This window comes from Ostrinia furnacalis, unplaced genomic scaffold (genome assembly GCF_004193835.3).
Source record: "Ostrinia furnacalis isolate ACB-3 unplaced genomic scaffold, ASM419383v2 OfSCF4952, whole genome shotgun sequence".
In the NCBI taxonomy this organism is placed as follows: domain Eukaryota; kingdom Metazoa; phylum Arthropoda; class Insecta; order Lepidoptera; family Crambidae; genus Ostrinia; species Ostrinia furnacalis.
The window spans coordinates 19269-44083 of record NW_021135191.1 but is presented as its reverse complement, the minus strand read 5'-3'; the positions used below and the strand labels follow the sequence as shown (position 1 = coordinate 44083).

The 24815-nt window shown below is 37.2% G+C and overlaps 1 protein-coding gene across 2 annotated transcripts in view; it reads right to left on the bottom strand.

The window, feature by feature from the left end:
* Nucleotides 1–24815, bottom strand: part of Bx (LIM domain-containing protein Beadex) — a 45196-nt gene that overhangs the window by 12203 nt on the left and 8178 nt on the right. Inside the window, exons 2-3 of one of the 2 annotated variants that reach the window (XM_028315026.1) lie at nt 20608–20658; nt 1680–1838 (exon numbers count right to left, since the gene is read on the bottom strand). In XM_028315026.1, coding sequence (XP_028170827.1) covers nt 1680–1838; nt 20608–20631 — 183 coding nt within the window. In that variant the 5' untranslated portion in view covers nt 20632–20658. Of the gene's footprint in view, nt 1–1679; nt 1839–15175; nt 15346–20607; nt 20659–24815 lie in introns of those variants that run through there. The other variant, XM_028315027.1, reaches the window with a different exon arrangement.

Here is a 24815-nt window from a genome sequence, read left to right as displayed (position 1 = left end):
GCGGGGGCTGCTGCCCTGAAGCCGAGGCGGGCTGCTGCGCGGACGCCGGTAGCGGCGACGCGCGCGCCTCCTTCGTCACATCCATGGCCAGCATGTGCGAGAGAGACCTAGGTCTCTTTGCCTATTCAGTAGCCTACTACTTGGATATAGTATCGTGAGACAGAAACCTGTTTAGTTGCTTAATGTCTCACCTGAGGCTGCGGGGGCTGCTGTCCCGAAGCCGAAGCTGGCTGCTGCGCAGACGCCGGTAGAGGCGACGCGCGTGCCTCCTTCGTCACGTCCATGGTCAGCATGTGCGAGAGAGACCTAGGTCTTTTTGCCTATTCAGTAGCCTACTACTTGGCTATATTATAGTGTTGTGAGACAGAAACCCGTTTAGTTTCATATTAGCGTCTCACCTGAAGCTGCGGGGGCTGCTGTCCAGAAGCTGAAGCTGGCTGCTGCGCGGACGCCGGTAGCGGCGACGCGCGCGCCTCCTTCGTCACGTCCTTGGTCAGCATGTGCGAGAGAGACCTAGGTCTCTTTGCCTATTCAATAGCTAACTACTTGGCTGTAGTGTTGTGAGTTGTGAGACAGAAACCCATTTAGTTGCTTAGTGTCTTACCTGAGGCTGCGGTGGCTGCTGCCCTGAAGCCGAAGCTGGCTGCTGCGCGGACGACGGCAGCGGCGACACGCGCGTCTCCTTCGTCACATCCATGGCCAGCATGTGCTAGAGAGACCTAGGACTCTTTGTCTATTCAATAGCCTACTACTTGGCTATATTGTTATGAGACAGAAACCTGTTTAGTTTCTTAGTGTCTCACCTGAGGCTGCGGGGGCTGCTGTCCCGAAGCCGAAGCTGGCTGCTGCGCAGACGCCGGTAGCGGCAAAGCGCGCGCCTCCTTCGTCACGTCCATATTCAGCATGTGCGAGAGAGACCCAGGTCTCTTTGCATATTCAGTAGCCTACTACTAGGCTATAGTGTTGTGAGACAGAAACCCATTTAGTTTTTTTCTAATAGTGTCTCACCTAAGGCTGCGAGGGCTGCTGTCCCGAAGCCGAGGCGGGATCCTTCGTCACGTCCATGGTCAACATGTGCGGGAGAGACCCAGGTCTCTTTGCCTATTCAGTAGCCTACTACTTGACTAAAGTGTCGTGAGACAGAAACCTGTTTAGTTGTCTATTAGTGTCTTACCTGAGGCTGCGGGGGTTGCTGTCCAGAAGCCGAAGCTGGCTGCTGCGCGGACGCCGGTAGCGGCGAAGCGCGCGCCTCCTTCGTCACGTCCATGGTCAGCATGTGCGAGAGAGACCTAGGTCTCTTTGCCTTTTCAGTAGCCTACTACTTGACTAAGTGTCGTGAGATAGAAAAAAACCCGTTAAGATTCCTATTAGCGTCTCACCTGAGGCTGCGGGGACTGCTGCGGCGACGCACGCGCCACCTTCGTCACGTCCATGGCCAGCATGTGCGAGAGAGCTAGGTCTCTTTGCCTATTTAATAGCCAACTACTTGGCTATAGTGTTGTGAGACAGAAACCCGTTTAGTCGCTTAATAGTGTCTTACATGAGGCTGCGGGGGCGCGCCTCCTTCGTCACGTCCATGGCTAGCATGTTCGAGAGAGACCTAGGTCTCTTTGCCTATTCAATAGCTACTTGGCTATAGTATTGTGAGTTGTGAGACAGAAACCTGTTTAGTCGTTTACCTGAGGCTGCGGGGGCTGCTGTCCCGAAGCCGAAGCTGGCTGCTGCGCGGACGCCGGTAGCGGCGACGCGCGCGCCTCCTTCGTCACGTCCATGGCCAGCATATGCGAGCCTAGCCCGGGGCTACCGCCGCTTCCTTGCTGCGGCGTTCGCCTCTCGCACTGTAACAAAGGAAAGATATTTGAATTGATATGTTCCGAGGAATTAATCTCATCATCAATATCCAAGATTTACAGGAGCAAGATCCTTTCTTATTTAAGTGGGTACTAGAGGAAAATAAAGAAGTTGGCCCATACTCCTCACGTTGGCTAGACGTGTTTGTGAGGCCTAATTTTCGAATATGCCTTAGTCACCTTTATATTTAGTCGTGCAGGAAGAGTGTGGAGGATCCTATTTTACTCTGAGGCCACACGGCTGAGAGAGCGCGCTTACATCCTAAAAATGAACATGTTGAAAGGAAAAAAAGGATCTACAGTAGCCAGTAAAACCCACAGTGTACTCAGTCAAGCATAACCTTTTCAATACTAAGTATAACTTAGCCATGGACTACTTTAATCCAATTAGCAAGATCATTGGCCAATACGCAACGAAAAACATTCTTTAATGTGGCAAGACCAATCAGCAAAATATCCATAAGTTACAGCAACCGACCGGGAACACTGCGACAATTCATAGGCCGTATTATGTTACGGCATAAAATCCAGTACCATGAAATTTATCGGCTGTAATATTACTCGAAAAAATTAGCACAACTACTCAACCGATTAATGAGAACGTGAAACACGAGTCGCTTTCCGAACTATAGCAAATTATGTGCCTTAAATATCGAATGCAAAGAAAAAAGTTTGTAATTGAGATCGTGTCGCTGAAAAAACGACAGTAAGCAATAAAGTCAAGCACGGAGCGCTGTCGTCACGGTTAATTAATATTTTTAATGCGAACATTTTCAATTAATTTCAGCAATCGAGGCGCCCTCTGCATGCCTATCATTTTATCAAACAAGTCACTTTAGTTTAACAACTTTTTTATGTTACCACGTTTGGTTGAAGTAACCTTACGGTATACGCAATAAGAATGGTTTATGAAGGGAAGTCATAAATCTTAACATAACCAAATAAAGCTTAGGTTTTTTAATATGAAACGTGATAACTACAATTTCTCAATAAAAGTATGAAAATAATCTTCTATATTAACTAATAAGTAGCTAAAAGTTTCCCATTTGTGACNTTTGTGATACTTTTAAACCAATCCTAATCTGTAGAATAGAAAGTTTTATGACTAGTTAGAACAATGATCGCCATTGTTCGCCGCGTGACGAATGCTCGGTTTGATTTTTGTGTGTTTTGAGCGTGAGTCAGAATAATGGCGGCGGATATTGGACGGAACCATGCACTTCACGGAACCGTGCCACTGTTTGTTTACAGCGGATGTAATTAACTGCACTCGGGTTTAAACCCAAGGATAATCTTACGGTTAAACAGGCCTAAAGAGGTTACAAATAATGTTCAAGTTTACGCAAGTCTCTATTACAATGATAGAACTTATTTTAAAGCTAGTTACTTAACTCTAACGATGATCTACTCAATTTACGTCTTTCCTAGTTTCAATCACTATGAAAAGTTTTTAAAGGTTGCCAAATAAGTCTTAGCATTTTCAATATAAAATTATTACAGTTCTACAATTCATATCCTCATTAACACTGTTTATTTTATTTTAAATCAAGCTCTTGACTTGTTAAGAGCAAAAAAATTTAAGTATTTATTTATTTAATAGCACTCAAAGCAAAGCCTAATTGGCAATAATCAATTAATGTTGTAATTAGTTCCAGGGAGTAAATATAGCGAAGGGCGAAAGAGTTAAACCGGCGCTTATTTTTCGCTCTACAAAAACAAAGTGCATACACACCGGAGCACATATTTCACTGCGACGCGTGCACCCAACTGCTAATTAGCGGTAATAATACTTTAATGAGTGATAATAAATCATAGCCGAGCCAACCTTTGTGTAATTATATTTCATACGAAACACAATTGGAAATAGTAACTATTTGAATATCTGCCATTCCAGAGCCTGCAAACATTCGGGGCATTTAATTAGTGCACATACTCGTGTCTAATTGAACACAGAACGTAAGTGTGCCGTTTCGGTATAATTATAATTGACCAATTTATTCTCGCTCCGGCTTTGGCTAGTGAAACCACTAATTTGACGCATTCCCTATGCTATTTTTATTCAAACACGTTTATTCAATTTGTAATAAGTATTGCCTATTCAACTACATTGTTTAAGTTTTAGGTTGTGTAAGGCTGAGTTGCACGTCAAAAATCTGTCAAACTCCATACAAAAAGCATCTGTTATTGTTATGGTTAAAGTAGGTGGTGCAAATCAGTCTGTTTGTTAGGTTTAAAAAAATTATTTTTAAAACATAACGAAAATGATGTTAACGCTGTAAATGTTCAAACGCATGCTGAAAATAGTATATTTTTAATAGCGTTTAATTTAAAATTAGTATAGTTCCGAAATATAGAGAAAAAGTCATTTTTACCTTTCAAGAAAAATACGCTAACCATGAATGAGTACTGCTAACGCAGACTTTATATTCCAACGTGTCAAAGTAATCCTCTTACAGAACAACAGACGAAATGACTGTCGCATAGTTTTATTTGGTCCGTCTGTCGAGGCCTAATTCGTGCGTATTGACATTTGGAAAGTCAACGTTAATGGAGGCGTGATCTTTTTTGCTCGGCGTCTAATCTCGGCTGCATTGGCCACGGCTGTTTGCCGAGTGGCGTGGCGTGTCGCTGTCACCGATCGGTAATTATTCACGAAGGTTCGTTGCGAGTGAGGTGTGAGTGAGAGCGGATTTAGGTTTTGTTCAGAAACTTTTCACAGAGGTATTTCCCGAGAGAAAAAGCTTTGTAAGCTCTCTTATTGACAAAAAATACTAAAATCTTAAAACCTTGTTTCATGATAAATTAATCGATACAAATTAACCCCGAGTCAGATTTATTGATTTACGAGCTTTTTCAGTGAATCACAAAATCTCATTGTAAAAAATTAAGATATATCTTTTTTATTAAACTATGAGAGTGACCAGCAACTTTAAAGTACTCTTTTTTGATAATTCAAACTATTAATTGAATTATTTGCAGTAAAACATTTAGAGCTTCCAAGTCTTGTATTTAATCGAGAAACGGGAATCGTTCCGCTATCCACAAACCACCGGAAACGTTTACTACAAATGAACAGTCCAATTCTTTGTTCTCTAATCCTGACCGGTCGACTGACCATTATTCGCTCCGCTCGTGACCGAGCCGCGGCCGCAAGGGCGGCCATTTAGAAAAAAAGTCGCGCCAAAAGTGCGAACGTGCGGTGCCGTACTATTGACTCCGGACTCTTTTACTTTTTGCCGCTCATTTAACTGTATTTGGCTGCGATTTTAACTCTTACTTGAGGTCATTTCGTAAAAATATGATTGAGTTAGATACAAATTCTGGCACCGAGATACTCTTCTAGTAGATTACGATGTAAGTAATACTTTCTATTCTAATAATTATTTTGTAAGAAAAAAAGTTAGAAACTGAAAAAAGTATTTCAGTATTGAAAATCCTCTAAAATTTTTGGATATATTAATATCAAGGGACACACGATTTTATGTAGTTGGAATAGAACTTACGTGAGCTTTTTAACAAAGCTTAATAATTTCAAATCAAGATTATGTTCGAATCAGTTCCTTGTAAATGGAACTGTATTACAGCTGATAACGACTCTTAAATTATTTCCTAAAAGCTAAAGTCGGCAAATCGAATTAATATCAATCAAGATGCACTTGCAGACGACGTAAGGAACTCATGCGGGAATCGCCATCGAAGCATTAACGATTAATCCATCCAGACCGAGGACAATTCAGTGCTGCCAGCGCCCAAATTAGAAACTATTTTCGCCCATTAAGACCAACTTCATAATCAATTACACGTTAAAATTTCACAACGCTGTTTCGGGTGCTCTGTGTTTGGGTAATCGGAGTTTGTGGTCCCGCGGCGAGCTATTACGTGGCTGTACGCCCATAAAGGTTTTTGTCGGACAGTCGGAAAATTTTAATGCACGTTCCGAATGCATTTCGGTTGAGGTAAGTTTATTAAGGTAAATTAGTTGTACGAATAATTCCCGGCGGTACACTAGTTTGGGAATGGAGATGGCCAAATACGGTTTAGTGCAGTCTGGAACAGACATCCTTTTTTACACTAATTACAGCGCGAGCCAATTTTTTGCTATTCACGACCGCTTTATAATTAAACGCAACGCAAAAACAAAAAAATAAACAATATCGAGAGCTCAAGGTTCCCGTGTTAGCTAATTCGATTAACTTTTTACTAAATTCAATTAACCTTATTTCACTTCAACTTTGCCACGTTTCAAACATAGAACTTTATAATTAACTCGTAATGCGGTGTGAAGGGATTAATACGTGTTTTTTTAAGCTGGCACTAAAACCGCGCAGTGCATTAAAAGATTCCAATAATAACCAGCGCAGAATATAAGCAAAGCAATCCCATTTGACTAATAAAGCTGACTAATTATCCGGGCAACTCCATCATAACGAAGCAAATCTTCGTAACGCTTAGAGCAGACAACACTAATAGGATTGAGTGCACTCCGCTAATCATAATTCATCAGCGAGATTAAAGAATGCGCGGGACGGGACGCGCGGGACGGGACGCGCGGGACGGGACGGCGCGGGACAATGATCGCCACACCTGCGGAAACGCGGAAAGTAACGAGAAGAGAGGCTAAATAATTCACACCACTGTAATCGCGCTGAATACTGCTCTACATGAGATTTTTCAACTTTCATTAAATAAAAATTCACGAAAACATTTAACTTAATTCAAAAACATACAATTAGTGTGAAATATTAAAAACTAAAATCATAATTACTTACAAATACACAAACAAAATCGGAACGGGAAGCTTCAAAGCAAAAGCTTGACTCAACATCTGCGGAAATTCACGCGACTGATAGGTTTATTATTTTGTACACCACTGTAATAATAATAATAATAACAACATGCCCAGTACGATAACGTAAATGCCGACCTAACACAATTTATGGACACCCTTAAACAGAAGTTAAGTACCACGGCTAGTAGACTGAAAAGATACCTCACTTGCACTAAAAGAAAAAACCAGAATAAGTTATTCAGAAGCAACGAAAAATCATTCTATAGAAACTTAGGACAACCACAAACCGTAAATCCTACTACTGAAACCCCTACTACCCAATCGCTACATCATTTTTGGGCACAAATATGGGAAAACCCTGTTTCTCATAATACCGAAGCAGAATGGATCCAGAAAATCGATAACACAAAAATAACCGACATGACATTTGAACACATATCAGTTGACACATTTATCAAAGTTATTAGTAGAACACATAACTGGAAAGCTCCCGGAACCGACAAAATTCACAATTTCTGGTACAAAAAACTAACATACATANGGGCAGCGCAGGACCGATCATTGTGGAAAACCTTGGGGGAGGCCTTTGTCCAGCAGTGGACGTCATTTGGCTTAAACGAAGACGAACGAAGACACAAACACAATCGGGACGGAAAGCTCCAAACCAAAAGCTGGACTCTACATCTGCGGAAATTCGCGCGACTGATAGGTTTATTATTTTGTACACCAATGTGATCATTTGAATGGTGCTTTACAAATATAATATTTAAAAAAATGACATCTAAATTTTCAATTGAAAAATTACTTAATTAGTGCTAATTTATTGTGATTTGCGAATGTTTTTAATGAAAAATGTTATTTAGAATGGTTACTTTCAAATAATTAAACTTGAAATTAAATGACGTTCATATTAATTTCATACATAGTTTTTAAAATGTGTAGTAATAAACGTTTTCTGTCAATTTAATGGTCTTATGAGGCGTAAGTAGAGTACCCATGCCTGCGATTCAGTGAGAGGCACTTATTTAGCAGATTGCTTTCCTTTAAGTTGTTCTTTAATCTAGCGATGGTCGCGGGCTCGGTGCGGCGCGGCTTTGCATCGCACCCTCGTGTCGTCTCAGGGTTGTCACCGCATAGTTGTTTTGTTAAGATTTTTTCCAGTTTCATGGCATTGTTAACTCCTTCAAGTCCACCAATTGTATACAATCGTTTTTAAGGACTCATTTATATGATAATTTCTGTACTAAAATAACGAAAAAACAAAGCTTTTTTTCGTAGCGCATAACTTTGTGGCACTAAAGAGTAATTATAACATTTGTTAAAATTGCATTTAAGACTAAACTTGTGTCTAAATAGTTTTAAATTCCCATTTGAGGCAGCGTCCACTTATTCAAGTTATGATTTTCTGTACTAATTATTACAAAAATTGTATTAAAGCAAGGTTCACTTATCATCAATCAAATAAAAAACCAAAAGACCTTAAATACGTAGATTTTTCAAGTGGATTTTCACTTTTCGTTTGCCAATCCTTAGCCGTGCCCTTGGGGAGAGCCACCCCGCGAGCATTCTTCCCACGAGTCAGGTGTCTGACGCACATCGGACGAATTGAAACTTCAATAAAAACAACCCTGGCTCAAAGGCATAGTACTTTACAGGTTGTAGTAGACTTAGATAGTTTCAACTTATGTTTCACTTAGCTCATAAAGAAACACATCATCCAAAAATGTTGAATCAAATCTTATGTTTGATAACCTTAAAGATTATACTCGTATGTAAAAAATAATGGTATTGAATCATAGTAATTTAATTTTTAAGTGTGCATTTTAATTGTTATAATCATATGGAAAAAATCCGTCTTGCCGATAAGAGATGCCGGAGCATTATCTAGATTAGATCTAGAAAAAACGCTATTCTGAAATACACTATATTTTTTACTTTCTTTTCATACATATTAAAATTAAAATACTAAAATTATTACTTAAAAGTTGCATCATTAAAAACACTAGCCAATTTAGAGCATTATTAACATTTAAAGTGCAGATTTAATTGTGATTAACTGATAACGCACCTAGATAATGCGTACTCATAACCAAATTAATTGGACATTACACTAATTAGATGTAGATGAAATAATCCTCCGCGGTAAATTTATACTGATATTGTTAAATTAGTTTAAGTAGAATTAGTAGCAGCTACCTACTGAACTTTTAATTAATATCAACAAAAATATAAAAAAATGCATTATAATAATTAAATTAATATTGTGTTGAATATAGCGTACACTATATTCGACAGGTAAGCCTCTGAACGCCATTCGTTCTCGGCGCACGTGAAAATTTCGTTAATACTGACCCATATTGGATTACTCCCAGCACCAACTCGCCGCAATAATATAACGAAATTCAAACATTAATAGGCTGAAACACAATCACGGATGGCCGCGTAATCGAGTTAGCTGCTGTTCAGTTAAGCCCCTATCGCGTAATCTGCCCCATTGTCTGACAGTCGTTCCACTGATCACCACGGCCGATTATTGTGGCAATTTCGTGTATATTGTTTTCAGGTGTCCCTGTCTGAGCGTCCTGAAGGAGGCACAATGCGCTCCCGGCCTTATCTGGAGGAACCGTCGCGTAAAATGCTACTGAGAACGTTTATGGCACCTCAAATCATGCGGTTGATTGTTGGAAGAACAATTGAGGTCATCTTCCTCGGCAATAATCGTTTGATATCGAAATCTGACTCGAATAGGGGACGGCGTCGTTGTCTAAAACATTGTCTATTGGCTATTCAAAATTATTTCCCAATAAAAACATAGTGCCGTTCGCTCTACACCTCTATCAACCTCAAATATGAGAAATTCTCAAACTTTTATTTGTGTTCCAGAATTTCCAGATCTAATATAACTTTATTATCAGGAAACGTATGAGAAAACTGCCAATAAACTGACCACCTACAATAGAAACGGAGTGCAGTGGCGGATAATAAACAAAGTCCGCCGTCCAAAGTAAGTGATTCTCAGGTGGAATGCGCGTCGGGGATGTTGAGAGTTCCTCGGTTAGACGCAGCTCAAGGAACAAATAAGTAGATAGAAGCAGTGTCAAAACTGCCAAAAACAAAACTATAAAGTTTGCTTTATAACGGGCGCATACCGCTTTATCTGTTTGAGATGTCCGACTCAATTTGGACTCTCCTTTTATAACTTCCAGCTCGCTCTCGTAACTTTACATGTTATTGCTTTCCAATCGGCCACTCCGTTTTGAATGAGAAGTTAATAACCGAGACCATTCTATATTTTCCGGTCTAATGGGACATTTAATTAAAACTAGCAAAGTAGTGGCGCAGTAATTACTTAGAAATTCATTGACATTCATTAAAAGTTGTCTCCTAATTGCTTTGACCAAGATACGGCATCAAATTAAATGTTTAATTCTATTAGCGGGTAGATACATAACCAGTTACGTCTACTTTGTATCGAGAAGTAATAAAATCGAGAGCGTTTTATGATTACTAAAAGATATGCGTGTTAGCGTTATGCGCAGTAACGTTACATCGTTACTCGTTACCTATAGCGTTTGTGCTGATGTTTTATTACATTATAAAACAAACGTCTCGTATTAATTATGAGTCGCGATGCAGTCACATCCCTATTGATCGTAAAGATTCTTTGATAGCAGTTGTAAAATGTTCCAAATCGTTGTCGTGATAATTTATGAAGCATGTTTATGGGTGGATTTATAACCATATCAGTATGTTCTGCGCAGTCAATGCATGGTGCTATGAGCAGGCACACTGTCATCGGATCATATAACGAGACATGCTGATATGGAGAGCATCAGTTTGTTTTCATTTGTTTTAGTACTTATCTCATCGTAACAAATGTTAAAAGAAGAAATTTTAAAACAATTAGTGAATGATCGTAAATTATACTATAATAGGCTAGTTGTCTAAAAAAATTTTTTTAGTCCGTAATGTTTAATATCAAAAAATATTGGACACATATATTTTTATTTGTCAATCTAACAAATAATTACATAGTTATGGTGCGTTGAAGTTGCGCACGACGTCACAACGTGCGGCATTTTTAAGCAAGCGTTGACGTCACGGGCCTCTTCTTATGAACTTTGGGGCGCTTTATCTCTTAAAATTTTCATTAGTTTGAAAAAGTGAAAAATACGTGTAGAGTATTTTTTGATAAGTTAACTGACGGACTAATTAAAACTCTTGCTTTTTGACCCAGGCAACATCCCCATTGATGATCATAAAAACGAAACCGAATAAAAACAATTATGAAAATGCGGATGATGTTATTATTAGAACACAACGAAATTAGCAAACGGATCCCACGACGAGGGGCAAAAGTGAATTAGCCAGGGCCTATTACGTGAAGTGAGTTATAAAATAAAGCCGGGGCGAGCAACTTCATACATTACACGCCGATAACCAGCCGAGACTTGTGAGACACAAACCAGTCCCTTTTAGTGAAATTGAAAACTTTTTCTGTTACTCATACTGCGGCCGCGACACCGCTCCTTTTAAATCAATTGCCTTTTATAATTAACTTAGCCCGTTATTGGAGTGCACTCGCTCGTTGACTCGATTAAAATTCAATCGAGGTGTAAATCTATTGAGGAACGAGTTTTTCTGGCAGATGTAATCGAGTGAAATTGTTCTAGGACGAGTGTGCCGGACGCTGGCCGAGATATAATTAAGTGGGACTTTTTGTGATATCTCTATTACACTGTTCAATTTATCGAAATGTCTGTCGTTAATTTTTATGAGACGCAAGATTATGAACGGTATACTAAGATTGGGGCGACAGTAAATAACTGAATTTAAATTAACTGCTTACTAGCTTACGTTTATATGCTATTTCCAGTAGTGTGAATTTAATTTACGTGGATGTATTTTATTGTTACTGCATTAGGATAGTAAATTTTGTCTGAGATAACGACTATTGCTTCAAATATATACGGCCTTATTCACAAAATTTTACACGCATTTAATTTAATTAAAATACTGTTTAGTCCATTCATTGAAATTAACATTTGACTTACGTGGCATAGAATTTATTAGATAACGGTGTTCCTCACCAATAACGTTTATTTTTAATGAATTAACGGATAATTAGAAGGTTAATTCATCAAAAATCAAGTGACGTAATCACCTCTAATAACTCACAGAGACTTATTTTAAGGACCAAATAACAAATGCTATCTCAATTTCCAAAACAATATCTTTTTCATCCATTAAACAAATGACTCGCGCCCGCCGTATGTCAATTGTGACGTTGTGCAGCCCCCGCTAGCTCGCCGCCCGGGCTTCCCCGCCTTGGGAGTGCCACTTTTACCTAATTTCTATTAAACATTTATTACATTAGGCTCGAGCTATCGGAGGTATCGGTCATGTTTTATTTATTACCACTCGTGGGATTGTTTCTATCTGTGGTATTAGACAATCTGTGAAGTGTTCGTATTATTAGAATCGGCGGGACGGTAGCGGTTAAGCGCGAAGCGGTATTAAGTTGAGCGAGTTTTGAAATTCTTTAAGGACTTTCACATAAAAATGTTGTTAGTTTACGAATATCACGGAAATTCACACTGCTGCATACCTATTATACAATTTTGTATAAAATAGGCACAATTTTACAACAAAAGTCTGAAGATGATTTTTACATAACGTAAAGTTTTAAAAGAAAATTATACTGAGCTAAAACTAAAATCGTAAATAATATTATTCTAAGTTAATTTTAATAGCTTATGTATCAAATCAATCAGTTTCTTTTACAGTTAGTAAGCTACATTTACAAATTATGAAACGTGATGAAAACATACGGAGAACCTCTACATGCGAGTATACTCGTAGTTACTTATAACTAACTCTTCATTAGACCTTTTTAGTTTTAATTGTCTCTACCTTTCTTCTACTCATTTCCGCGGAATGATCTCAAAATGAGTTCGAAGACGTTCGCTCTGATCGCATTGTTCGCGGCCGACCAAAATAGTTTAATCAGAGTTATGCGAACCATTAATTAAATTACGTTTGCCATGGGGCGGCTATTATATAAGAATATTGCTTTTATTTGTGGGGAGTCATTCAATTAAACATTCATTCATTTGCAGCCATCGGCGTCCATTACATTTCATTATAATTTAGGCCTATTTAATGATCGATCCACGTGAAACTTCCTCGGGCCAATTTATTGGTGATTAATGGGAAGTGACGTCATTACGAATTGACCATGTAATGATATTAGGAAAGTTATTGCTCTATATTGTAATAGGAAAAGTGTTTGTATGTTGTAACCCTCCCGAAACGCAGATAAATGCAGCAATGTAAGATACATTTTAAGGTAGAGGCTAGAGGAGAGAAATATTTGAATGAAAAAGCAATTTACTTATTTACGACACATTCAGATTTTATTAATTCACTCACTGACTTAACACCAAATCTCGTAAACATCTTGATCGTATATTTGGCTACTTGATTAGCTGAGGACTACCTGCTACATTAAATAGCAGTAAAGTAAATAGTTTATGTTTGAATTAAATTAATATCGACGTGAAATATTCACATGTCGAGTTATAGTTATGAGTTTAAAAATATAATAATGAAACCTATAAACAAAACCTAACCAGGAATTTGGTTTCCTGTGTGATAAAATAGTACTTGAGATAGCAAACAACGTGCAACGCTTTGAAAATAAATTAATTTGAATTCCCTAAAATAACTCGGTGCCTTCTAATTGGGTAGCTCCAGCAATGGTCTATTCAAAGCAAATATTGTTTTTACTTGAGTAATGCACACTCTATCTGCGTAATTAAATCCGACAATTAGGTTTATTAAAAACTCCAACTAAGCGAACGTAGGCAAATTAATTACGCTTGCTTTACGAACTAATCTAGTCTGCTTTATTAAATTATTCCACGTGTTAATATTACAGGAGGCCATAATAAGCTATTACACAAATTAAGTTTTAAAACTTGTTAATTTTTAATGGTCGATAACTTTTAATGGGCCCGGCCTGTTTGATGTGCCCGATTTCGTGAAAGGTGTTAGTTAATTCTTAATTTAATTAATTAATCTTCATTTAAATGAAGAATTGTGTATAGTTTTAGAGCAACGGCCACACAGAAGCGGCTTGTTTAGATAACACGTAATCTCATTTAACAATTAAAGTATTTTTATTAGCCAGAGGCCCTCTGAAATTAAGACCACACAACCAAGTTTTCTACTGATTAACATTTAGATTACATATCTTGACAGATTAATGTTGTATTTATGCTATTTATTTAAATACGCAGATGACTGATTCGTCATTTTCTTGTTATTTAATAACGATGTAGGTTTATCCGATTTCTTACATTAATATGTACATTTCCTCGATTTGAAACTGGCTTATTTTACATGATGTTTAAAATAATAATATTTTTTAATTACTGCTAATTGTTTTTGATGTTTACCGACATTTTTACTTATTAGATATCTATCAAATGTCGGAGATATAAAAAAATATTTGTGTGTAGAAATATGAAAACAAAATTTTTAATTGCTTGATTTATTATAAGCACTTCCTTTCTGTTGAACTTTTGACTAATAGTATGAACTAATTTCCCTTCAGATATTTTAAAATTCTTGTCGTTCAAAATGTCTAGGCATTGGATTAAAACGAACCATGAAAATAATAAGGCCTTACCGTATTTTTTAACGAGGAACTAAAAATTATTCCGTAAAATAATACAATTATGTGATTCAATCATGTGGGCGTACGCCGACATCAATTACTATTTACCGTACCAACACACAATTAAAATATTCTTACCGAAATAACTTCAATCCACCNCATAAAATATTTGTTTAATAATTATAAACTTACTACCTACCCTTTTTCACATGAACGCGTAGAGATATTAAAGTTGAAATTCATATCAAACACTTCTTAAATCTAATTGCCTCTAAACTGTGAGAAATTTTAAATCAACGCAAAAATTCAAAACGCTGAGGTAGGTAAATATAGGAAAAATAAATAAATAAAAAATAATCATACCGCATATTTTGAAATTCGCCACTACTCGCAACGGAATCAAGTAAGTAATTTGATTTAATACGTCATAAATTGTAAACCGCTACGTTTGTACGGCGGAACCCTCAGTGTGCGAGCCCGACTCGCACTTGGCCGGTTTTTACTTATTAGATGTCAATCAAATGTCGGAGATATAAAAAAATATTTGTGTGTAGAAATATGAAAACAAAATTTTTAATTGCTTGATTTATTATAACCACTTCCTTTCTGTTGAACTTTTGACTAATTACTCGTAGTATGAACTAATTTCCCTTCAGGTATTTAAAAATTATTTTCGTTCAAAATGTCTAAGCATTGGGTTAAAACCAACCATGAAAATAATTAGGCCTTACCGTATTTTTTCACGAGGAACTAAAAAATATTCCGTAAAATAATATTTATGTGATTCAAACATGTGGGCGTACACCGACATCAATTACTATTTACCGTACCAACACACAATTAAAATATTCTTACCGAAATAACTTCAATCCACTGCGAATTCGGAGTCACATAATGGCCGAAAATATTTTAATTAGCTTTATTCTCGGTAACTTAGAAAACAAAACAACGCGATTAATTAGAGATTTGGGAACGCTGCGGCGCGGGCGCGGGGCGCGTGTTTACAAAACGCTCTCCTTACAAAAACTGAATGAATGAACGGGTGTTCGGAGTATCGCGGCTTCCTGCCTGATATGATAACACCCTCGCTAATGAGCACTATCACTAGCTGCGCCCCCGGCGGTGCTCGTTAATGACCAATTTCCATTTAATTGATATCATAATCACTCTTTACGTTAATGCGTACTGGGTGGTAGAGATTTTAAAATTAATATTAAAGCTCTACAGTAGGCCTATTTTTACAGCGTTCGAATGCAATTCACATACGGATTTATGCTGTTTTGAATGTAACTTCAAAAATATCTCAAAAACATGAAATTATGCTCGCACACTGTCGCACCCTTGACTTTGCAGTAACGTAAAAAATATATGATTTGTATCTAATTAATGTCCTAATTTACATTGTAGGATACAAATAGCAATTAATACTTTCCGTTAGTATGTATTTATTTAACATAATACGAGTATCTACACACTTTATCAATCAATTTAATTATGAAGAACGACGTATCCTGCTAATTAAAGTAACTTGCCGATTTCCTGTTCGTTTAATTTTATGCTGTCTTCTGAAAATCCTAAATATAAATGCTACGTATCTACATGTGTGCATAACGTTATTATTTTATGTAAAATTAATACCTTTATCTTGGGTTTTCCTGAGGAATTAATTATTTTGAAATTAAATGTTGTTGCTTTTCAACTGACATCAATAGTAGATACCACACTTACAGTGTACAGCTATGTACCTGCAAATTCCTTGGTAACAAATAGGCTCTTTTCAAAGCACTTATGTTACACGTACTAAAATACCAAGCTTGGCAACTTAAAAAGTGCAATGTAAACTTTTAACAGGAAGGCAGTGCACAGTCTGACACAAAAATTAGTGTATTTAACATTTGGACACATTATTACAGGTTAGTTTATCTATTTTTTGCTATTTTTTTCTGTTTTTGGTTACCTGTAGTTACCAAGAGGATGTATCTATATTTTATCAAGTCACCCTGTTTACAGAACGTCTAAAATTGGATCGCGTCTAAAAATCTAAATGAGAATCGAGGAATCATAGTTTATTTTCGAGATTGTACACGTGCAGTGGTAGGAAAAAAGAGTAATATTATTTTTCAATTCCCATACAAAGGTGGTCGGTGCGGCGCGCAAATTGGTTGTATTGTCAATTTGGCCAGTGCGTGCCGGGCGGGAACCAATGTTTATTTTCAATTTCCACCATTTTCGGTACGCCCCGCACTGGATTAGGACGAACAAACTATTTTGAACAATAGTTTTTGGTGTTCAACGCATTTTTAAATACTGAACACAACAATAAAGTACGAGTATTCGAAGCAACTTCGCTTCTATTTTTTAACAGACAATAAAATCAAGTAGATAAGTACCTAATTTATTGTTGTTTTTAACGTTCTCGTGAAACGTTCTCGTCTCTTCGTGTTCTCGTGAAAACTCGAAGAAATCTAGATACACTAGAGGCATCTAGCGTGTGGCCAAGTTAAGCTGGCTGGTTTAACCTGGATGTGGTGCGTTGCAATTTCCAATATCTACGCTGGAGACTTTTAGCGTACGGCCAAGTTAAGCTGGCTGCTATCACCTGGATGTGGTACATTGCAATTTGCAGCGACGACGACGGGCGCGACTAATCGCATAATAACAAACGCGAATAAATCCGTCGGCGGGTCCGTCATTAACATTGTGCAACTTAAATTATTACTTATTAAACGCGTGTAATGGCCGCACACCGCCAACAGTTCACGGTGACACGTGAAATTATATATTTATACCCGCACATAATGCGCCAGGTGCGATAGCTGCCAGTGCTATGAAAATATGCATAAAATTAACTGAATATAAGTACAATAACTTTTTCCCGCGGCGACTAACTTCAATCTACTACACGTATAGCGTCAGGAATAATGTAGCATTATAGAATTTTTGAAATCGGTCCAACAGTTTTTGAATTTATTCGTTATAAACATACAAAGAACAATCAGTATGATTTTGAGTGTAAGTAGTACTAATCAATTAATAAATCAATCGCCACTAATGTTCAGACGAAAATAATGCTTATTATTTTCAGAACAAAGCTGACATTAGTTTCACCCAACCCTCTAAATGCATCGGTGACCTTTCCCGTTGCGGGTAAAGTAGGGATTGGCTGGAAAAAGTGTAATTGCGCTAAACCACCGAATGATGGCCGTTACACGTTTTCAATTGCCCGTAACTTTTTAAGCGCCCACTTTATGTGAAGGCTTCTTCTAGTACTATCTCAAAATGAGAATTAACTTAGTAAAAATGTTTACCAGAAAAATTTAACTTTTTTTACCAATAAACCCCAAGCCATCGCATAAGGCCGCGTAACAATTTGATTTCTATTGTAGGTACCTATCTCGATTCGTGGGGCTTCCGAAAGCTACAAGTGATAAGTTAATTTAAAGATAAAACTGGTATAAACGATACTTATGTCCAAATGCTATTCTAATTATATTAATCTACATGTTTAAAATAAAGTAAGTTTTCCTCTTTGCAAAGGTGGTTTATAATTCGAAACTTTGTATATTGACCCAGAACGCAAAATTACTACTGAAAAAACATTATCTAAGAATATTGATACGTATGCATGAATGAAAATAAAACACTTCTTAAACTACACAAAAAATAAAAATATGAATTACAAGTATCTTACCTCATTTGTTCCCCGCTTCATGGCTTGCCCTCACAGACCTCCCGTCGTGAGGAGCACCTTGTGTGAGAAATTCGTAATTGCCCTTAATTGCCACTGATGACCGTATTACACATTTTCAATTGTAAACCTCGCTGTCGACGGCTTTCATTTAATATGCAACCTTACAGACCTTTAATTAGATTTAAATCAAGCAATAATAAAAGATTAATGTTTACAGCTTTTATAATGAGCATTAAAGCTCAATTTTATTTAAGACCTCTAAAGCTCTGGCGACGAAGCCTTTTATTTTTAGAAAGAAAATAAATTCTGGAGTTTGGAATGTAATAATATCTGTTTATTTAAAAAATAAACCTAACAGAACGCTTTAATCTTTAAAAGAATTTAATAAACGGAAGAATTGGACTTTGCTTTTAGTACCTTTCTGAATCAATTTTTCATAATATCTTCGAATATGGTTTGTCGTATTTTTTTTAAATATTCATTTGTGTAACAACAAATAACTAATAGTCCCGTTAGCCCCTCGTACTAAGCTAAAATGCTTGTATCACGAGTGAGCTCACCACAATAGTCGAGCGGCGGCGGGGACCGAACCCGCGTTCCCTAGATCACGAGTCAGCCAGTCCGACCCCTTCACCGTTCGGCTATCGCGGCTTCACATCTGTATTGTACAATCATTTCATTATAGGGTTGTATACATCGTACCAACCCAAGACGTAATACTATCAAGTGACGTCATTAAAATGATTCCCTATGACGTCAGACGTTACTGGTACAGCCTGAAGCTAGATTGTGTTATGTTTATATCAAATATCAAGCTGCATTATAATAGGTACGGTACAGCCCGTACAGCTCAGCCTCGAGTGCTTGCGTGCTCCATAATAATGCAATTCGATACTAATAGCTCATTCGAGTGCTCAACTGCTCACCTTCGTTAGTACTTCTGTCTAATTATTTCTCAGAAAATTGCGAACGAACGTTAGTCGTATTTATATTTTCTACGTTGCGATATTATTTCGCGTCGGCGTTTCTCGCTGTGATTTTAATAAAATGTTAGGGCAAGTTGGGAATGTTTTGGAATTTATCATGTTACTAATTAGCTTGTTTTCGTATTCAAATTGCGTATCAAGTTAAGTATATACTTGTACCTGCTTTAAATTTTATCATTAGAGACACGTGTAGGAAATGCACCTACATTACTATCTGATCAAACTGCCTGTATGAAATGATGGATCAAAAGGGTTGAGGAGCGCTCTGGTTAAAAAAAACGATCACTGGAGAAGAACTTTAACAGCAATGTTGTAAAAAATTATAATACACACTGTACATTCAATGTTCAGACGACTGCAAATCAAGACTAAGAAACTAATCTTAATCAGTTATATTAGTTGCGATTTTGAACAAAATGTAGAGTCTGAAGTGCTATTGACTGTACTTTAATGAGAACATTTTCTTTAAGTACTCGTACCTTTTTGTACTATACAAAGAACACCCTACTCAATGTCAAGGTTAACATTTATCCAACAGGAAGCGTTAAACTTATTGTTTTAAGGCTTAATTTGTGGGCGATCCGGCGGGAAGCTCAAATATTGGCGCGTTTTATTACCCGCTGTTTGCCGAGCTTCCTGAGCTTCCTTTGAGACGAAGGGTTATCTTGAGTATCTATCGGGTTACTTGCTTAACTGAGAGTTGGGAAGTTTTATAAGATTCACCGCGGATAAAGTTGTTTAGACTTTTATCTGGCAAACTTGCATAAATAGCACTTAAAACACCATTGATGCAAATCTAGCGTTAAGAGTCGCATCTCAAACTATTTTGAATAACTTGAAAAAGTCGAATGCCTCTAAACCGAACCTTCATTCGATTATTTCAAGTTATTTAGAACTTAAAATACTTATTTGGATAAAGCACTAATTGTCATTGTATCCAAAGCAAGCCGTGAAAAGATGTAGTTCCAGTTTTCATGAAATAGGTACCTTAGATGCTGTATTGTAAACAGATACCTATGGGAAAAAGTTATTTTTATATTAAGTACTGTGTAAGTAATGTGGGTGTATTATCCTAATAAGCTCAAATATAAGCAGGTATTATTGTTCGCCGTACCGAGCTTCCTTTACAGCGCGAAGGCGTCTATCGTCTCAATTTACTCCGAGTAAGAAACTTCGCTCGTAGTTCGATACTTTCGACAGGTTTCACCGCGGATAATAAAGTTATCTAGACTTAACTGACAGATACGTAGGTACGCACCTTTTTCAGTGACTCGGTTTCCACGTTTAAGTTAGTTATATTTAAGAAACCACTCGATATTGGCAGAAATAAACCTCCCAAAAGAGGTATGTTTGGGAGGTATTTTTTGAGCGATCACCTCTAAAATTACTGATAGGTATTATTTTGAAATATGCATAATTATAAAGAAACACTGAGCTTAGATATTATAAAAGAAGATGATAAATTATCTTTATCTACCTAACACTCTTTATTTATCGAAATACGCCAGCAAAAATAAAGTACCTACCTACTAAAAACTTTGAAATAAACGATTCTTAAAACTAAACACAAAGGACAGTACAAATAAAAGTTATTATGTCAATCAAGTTACCTGCATATTAGTATCACTTGTCATTGCTATCGTCTGGAACCGTTGAATTACCTGCAACAATTGACATAAACTGTTTTGTATTGAACCGCTTGTTATGGACACATTTCCCCCGCCTTGGAGTCGTGTAAAATATTCACGAAGACAATACTACAAACTGCAATTCACTTGACATTCTGTTAAAGGGCCCTCGACAATTGTGTGTCATTTGCGAGTAAGGAAAAGGTCTTCGATCATAATACCGGCGATTATTGTGCGGTGGTTTGAATGGAATATCGCATTGGTAATATAAAAATAAATGACATAATGTCCTCTGTTTAGGGCAATTTGCATAGGACAATTTGCATTCAATAATAATCTTTGGACACTTGATTTGAATGAGGCGATAGATACACGGTATTGTGATTTATGTGTCAGTCTACTTAGTCTTTTTTTTTTTCTTTTTTTTTATCCACAACGAGGAAGCTCTTGGCCTGTATCTCACCTGATGGTAAGTGACAATCAGGCCGATTTCTGTTATAAAAAAAATATGATGACATAATCGCCCGACATTCCACCATGCAGTTACCACATAGGTTAATATTAATGAATAGCATTAATCATGCTCATCATTACATAATTACTTTATTTACAAAACTATTTTACATGGGTTTATGTCGCAAACAACGAAAAGTTTTACTGAAGTGGGCTCATCGCAAATACGTAAACAATTTTAATTAGGTAGCTAAATAAATTCTCAGGAGATTAACGGATTAATTATTTATTTCCAAAATTGTTTATCTCTTTACTTCCCAAAATAAATCTTAAGAAGGATCAATTAAGGTTAAATCCGTAATAATAGCTTTGTCCACAAAAAATGTTTTTGCGACTAGATCTTTTAATGAGATTTATACATAATAATAACAGTTATCAGAATCGGCAAATTGAAGTCTGAAACCCATTCCGCCATGGATAATAAGGAAACGTGTTATAATAAAGTTGTCATTATACTCGCATAACGGCACCACATCAAATTATACAGTGTCTCGGCACCGCTCGGTATGTGCGAACGCCACGGTACGGGAATACCATGAGCGGGCTTATTAACTCCCTACATTAATTAAATTATTAGAAATCTCGAGCCGGACTAATTAACGAAGAATTCCAACATTTCGGTCCACCTATCGGGCTTAATTAAAATTGACAAAGCCGCGAGCGAACGAGAGCTCGCCAAATATCGCCTCTATTAACGAAATGATCACTCAAAACTAATTAAATTATGGAGGTAATGGTGCGTGAAGTGATACCGGCTTTGGCGGATTCGGCGAGCCCGGTCACACCTGCACACGAGCAATTACGAGCGCTCGAAATGCTTTATTTGTCAACTTTTTTAAAATTTATATCATTTTTTCGGTGCACCATCTGTGGCGAAACAAAACACAATCATTATGCTCTACTTTTCAATCTCTCTAACTCTCATTTAAAAACATCCTAGAGCCAAAGCTATTGACAACAATCTACAAGTCAATAAATAGAAATAAGTAACACATTTCACAGTTTCACTATAGAACTCTATTTTTTTCTCACAAAAATGTAACTTGCCATTTTTTCAATCGTGTGATGTAACAACCCTAGTGTTATTATTAGACTTTATAAACACAGTTCCTATATCCAGACTATTACCTATCTGCAGCGCAGGAAAATGTAAAAGAATCCCCAATACCGTAATGGGTACATTCATTACGGCAACATTGTAGGCAATGCTAGGCGCAGCGACATTAAAATGAGTAATTATAATAAAGCTGATATGTCCTCATAATTAACTAAGCCTGATGAAGAGTGCTTTGACGAGTTGGCTGGCGCGCAGCCGCTTCAGCGCTTTACGGTTTGGAACTTTAAATTATTTTAACACCTGGCACATTGATGGTTTACAGTTTAGAGTTTTCATAGATAAGGGATTAGGGACTAGCCTTTTTATAAATTAGGGCAAATTAGAAAACTAATAAAATGAAACTTATCAACTAATTAGGTAGAGTTATTTAAGAACGCTAATCAATGGAGTCCAATTTTAAGGACTTTCATTCAAGTATACTCAAATTCCTCCAAAAATAAAACAATGCCAGTAATAGCATACATAATAACTGTGTAGATGTATATTATCTTGAAAATGGATTCAACAGAATTAGTACTGCAAATCCTAATCTAACCGAACCACTAGACTGGAAGACAAACTTGGTTTAACAAAGACGTTATCATTCACCCAAAAGATACATCCCAGATTCAGGTAGCCGAGTGCATGCAGCGCTACAGCGCTTTATTCCCGCTCGTTCCCAGCAGCACTAGTGCTAATTAGACGGAGTGACAACCCACTCCTGCCATAAAGCGCTGCAGATTTATCGCCGCAGATTATTTATATTATGTTTATTAGGCCCCGCCCTCCGCGCCCTCCCTGCTTTCCCACTAATTGAATTGCTGGGATTTTTATACGTAACAACACCTGAGGAGTTCATTATGGCCCGCTGTTATGATGACCTTTGCGCAGACTTCATTATGTTAATAATAAATACACTTTATCGCTCTTTTTTTGTTACTATGGTAATAACGTTATCAGTCTTCTTAAATGTTACCGTTTAATTTTTAAGACAGTTTTATTTCAGGTCAAATCTGTCATATTGCACATTTCAATAAAATCAATGCGGAACTAAATGTAGAGCTTATAAGTAGGTTAAAATGTATGGGAACAGACCAATTAACATTACAAAGAGACATTCACGAGAGCCCATAATCTGCAAAGCGCGGCATTTGTCCTCGGCATTAAGAGAGTGAACTTTGTCAACATTGTCCCAAACCCAAATAGCTGCTAGGACACGCGATATTTATAGCAGGACAAGACGCTAAATCGATGCTCTATTTTGCCAGCTTCAAAATAAATACAAGGCATTCCAATTTCGCAGATGGCGACGGCAACCGCGGAACTTATTCCGAAAACGATCCAGATTTCCAAGCCTCTTTTCGGCCATTAAAAATATCTCATCACATTCCCTGCAAAATACGTAGTGTAATTTCATGCACTTAATTGGACGTTTTGCAGTCAGATATTTTAATAAATACGCATGAATACGCGAACGCAGAGGTGCAAACTTTTAGAAGTGACAACGATAAATGTTTGATGTAACGAGCATCCTAGACTTGTCGAAGATGGCACCAATTAACTGTACGTGTGGAAATAGATAAATGGGTTCTGACAAATAAACAAGGTTCAATTAAAGTGACAGACAGTACGGAGCGGTTCTGTGAATTCGAACTTAAGGCCAACATGGAGACCGCCCAAGCAAGTGGACAGAAGGACGTGCCTGGGGAACATGTGACATAAATCATCTCTGACTAGAGTACAAGAAGTTATTTTGGCAATCGCCCGGTCGTGATTAACAGCGGCTCCTCCCCGCGGCGGTGATAAATTGACATCTAAAATAGCCTCCATTTTATACGGTTCCCAATACACAGAAACTAGTCATTAGACGGTTTGTATGAATATTTTGTCACCGCGGAGCGTGAGCTGTCAATTAGCTGGAGGCGCAATTAAAACGCTCCATTCTCTTCCAATGCGCAGCCTTTGCTATCTGTGTCGCATGTTTTTAATGTTTTGCTGTGGTTTTCTGAACAAAGAAAAATAAAATAAAATCTTAATATTGAGCGTTACTCAAATTAAATTCTATTTTAAAAAGCTGTTTTCAATTATTTTTGTTATTTCGGCAGATCAAGCTAGACATAATGATCTTTTTGTGTCGTAATAAATACGATTTTGACAAAATAAAAGACTGATGTACACCTGTCTGTCGAATATACAAAAAAAAGGAAAACTAAAAATGTCTAATCTCTGTTACTAATTTTGTTAGCAATAAGTAAAAGCTATCTTCTATCTTTAGTAGCCTAGTTTTTCATAGCTAATAAGGTAGTTTCTAGCTAGAACACCAACTCATTCTATCGACTTTAAAAATAGAGTCATTAATAAAATTCATAGTAAAAGTGCATCTGCACCAATCTAGAAATAATAACTTCGTCTTAGAGAACGGCAAGAATACGATTGATTTGCGACCTTATTAGAAGTGTGTAAGATTTTATTTGCTGGATTTAGAATCTGGTTCCATAGTCCTTATCCAGGCTGCTATCCGAGGTTGTATCTCGTTGATTTGTTGCTTCGGTCTACGGTGTGTTCCGAAGCTAATTAATTA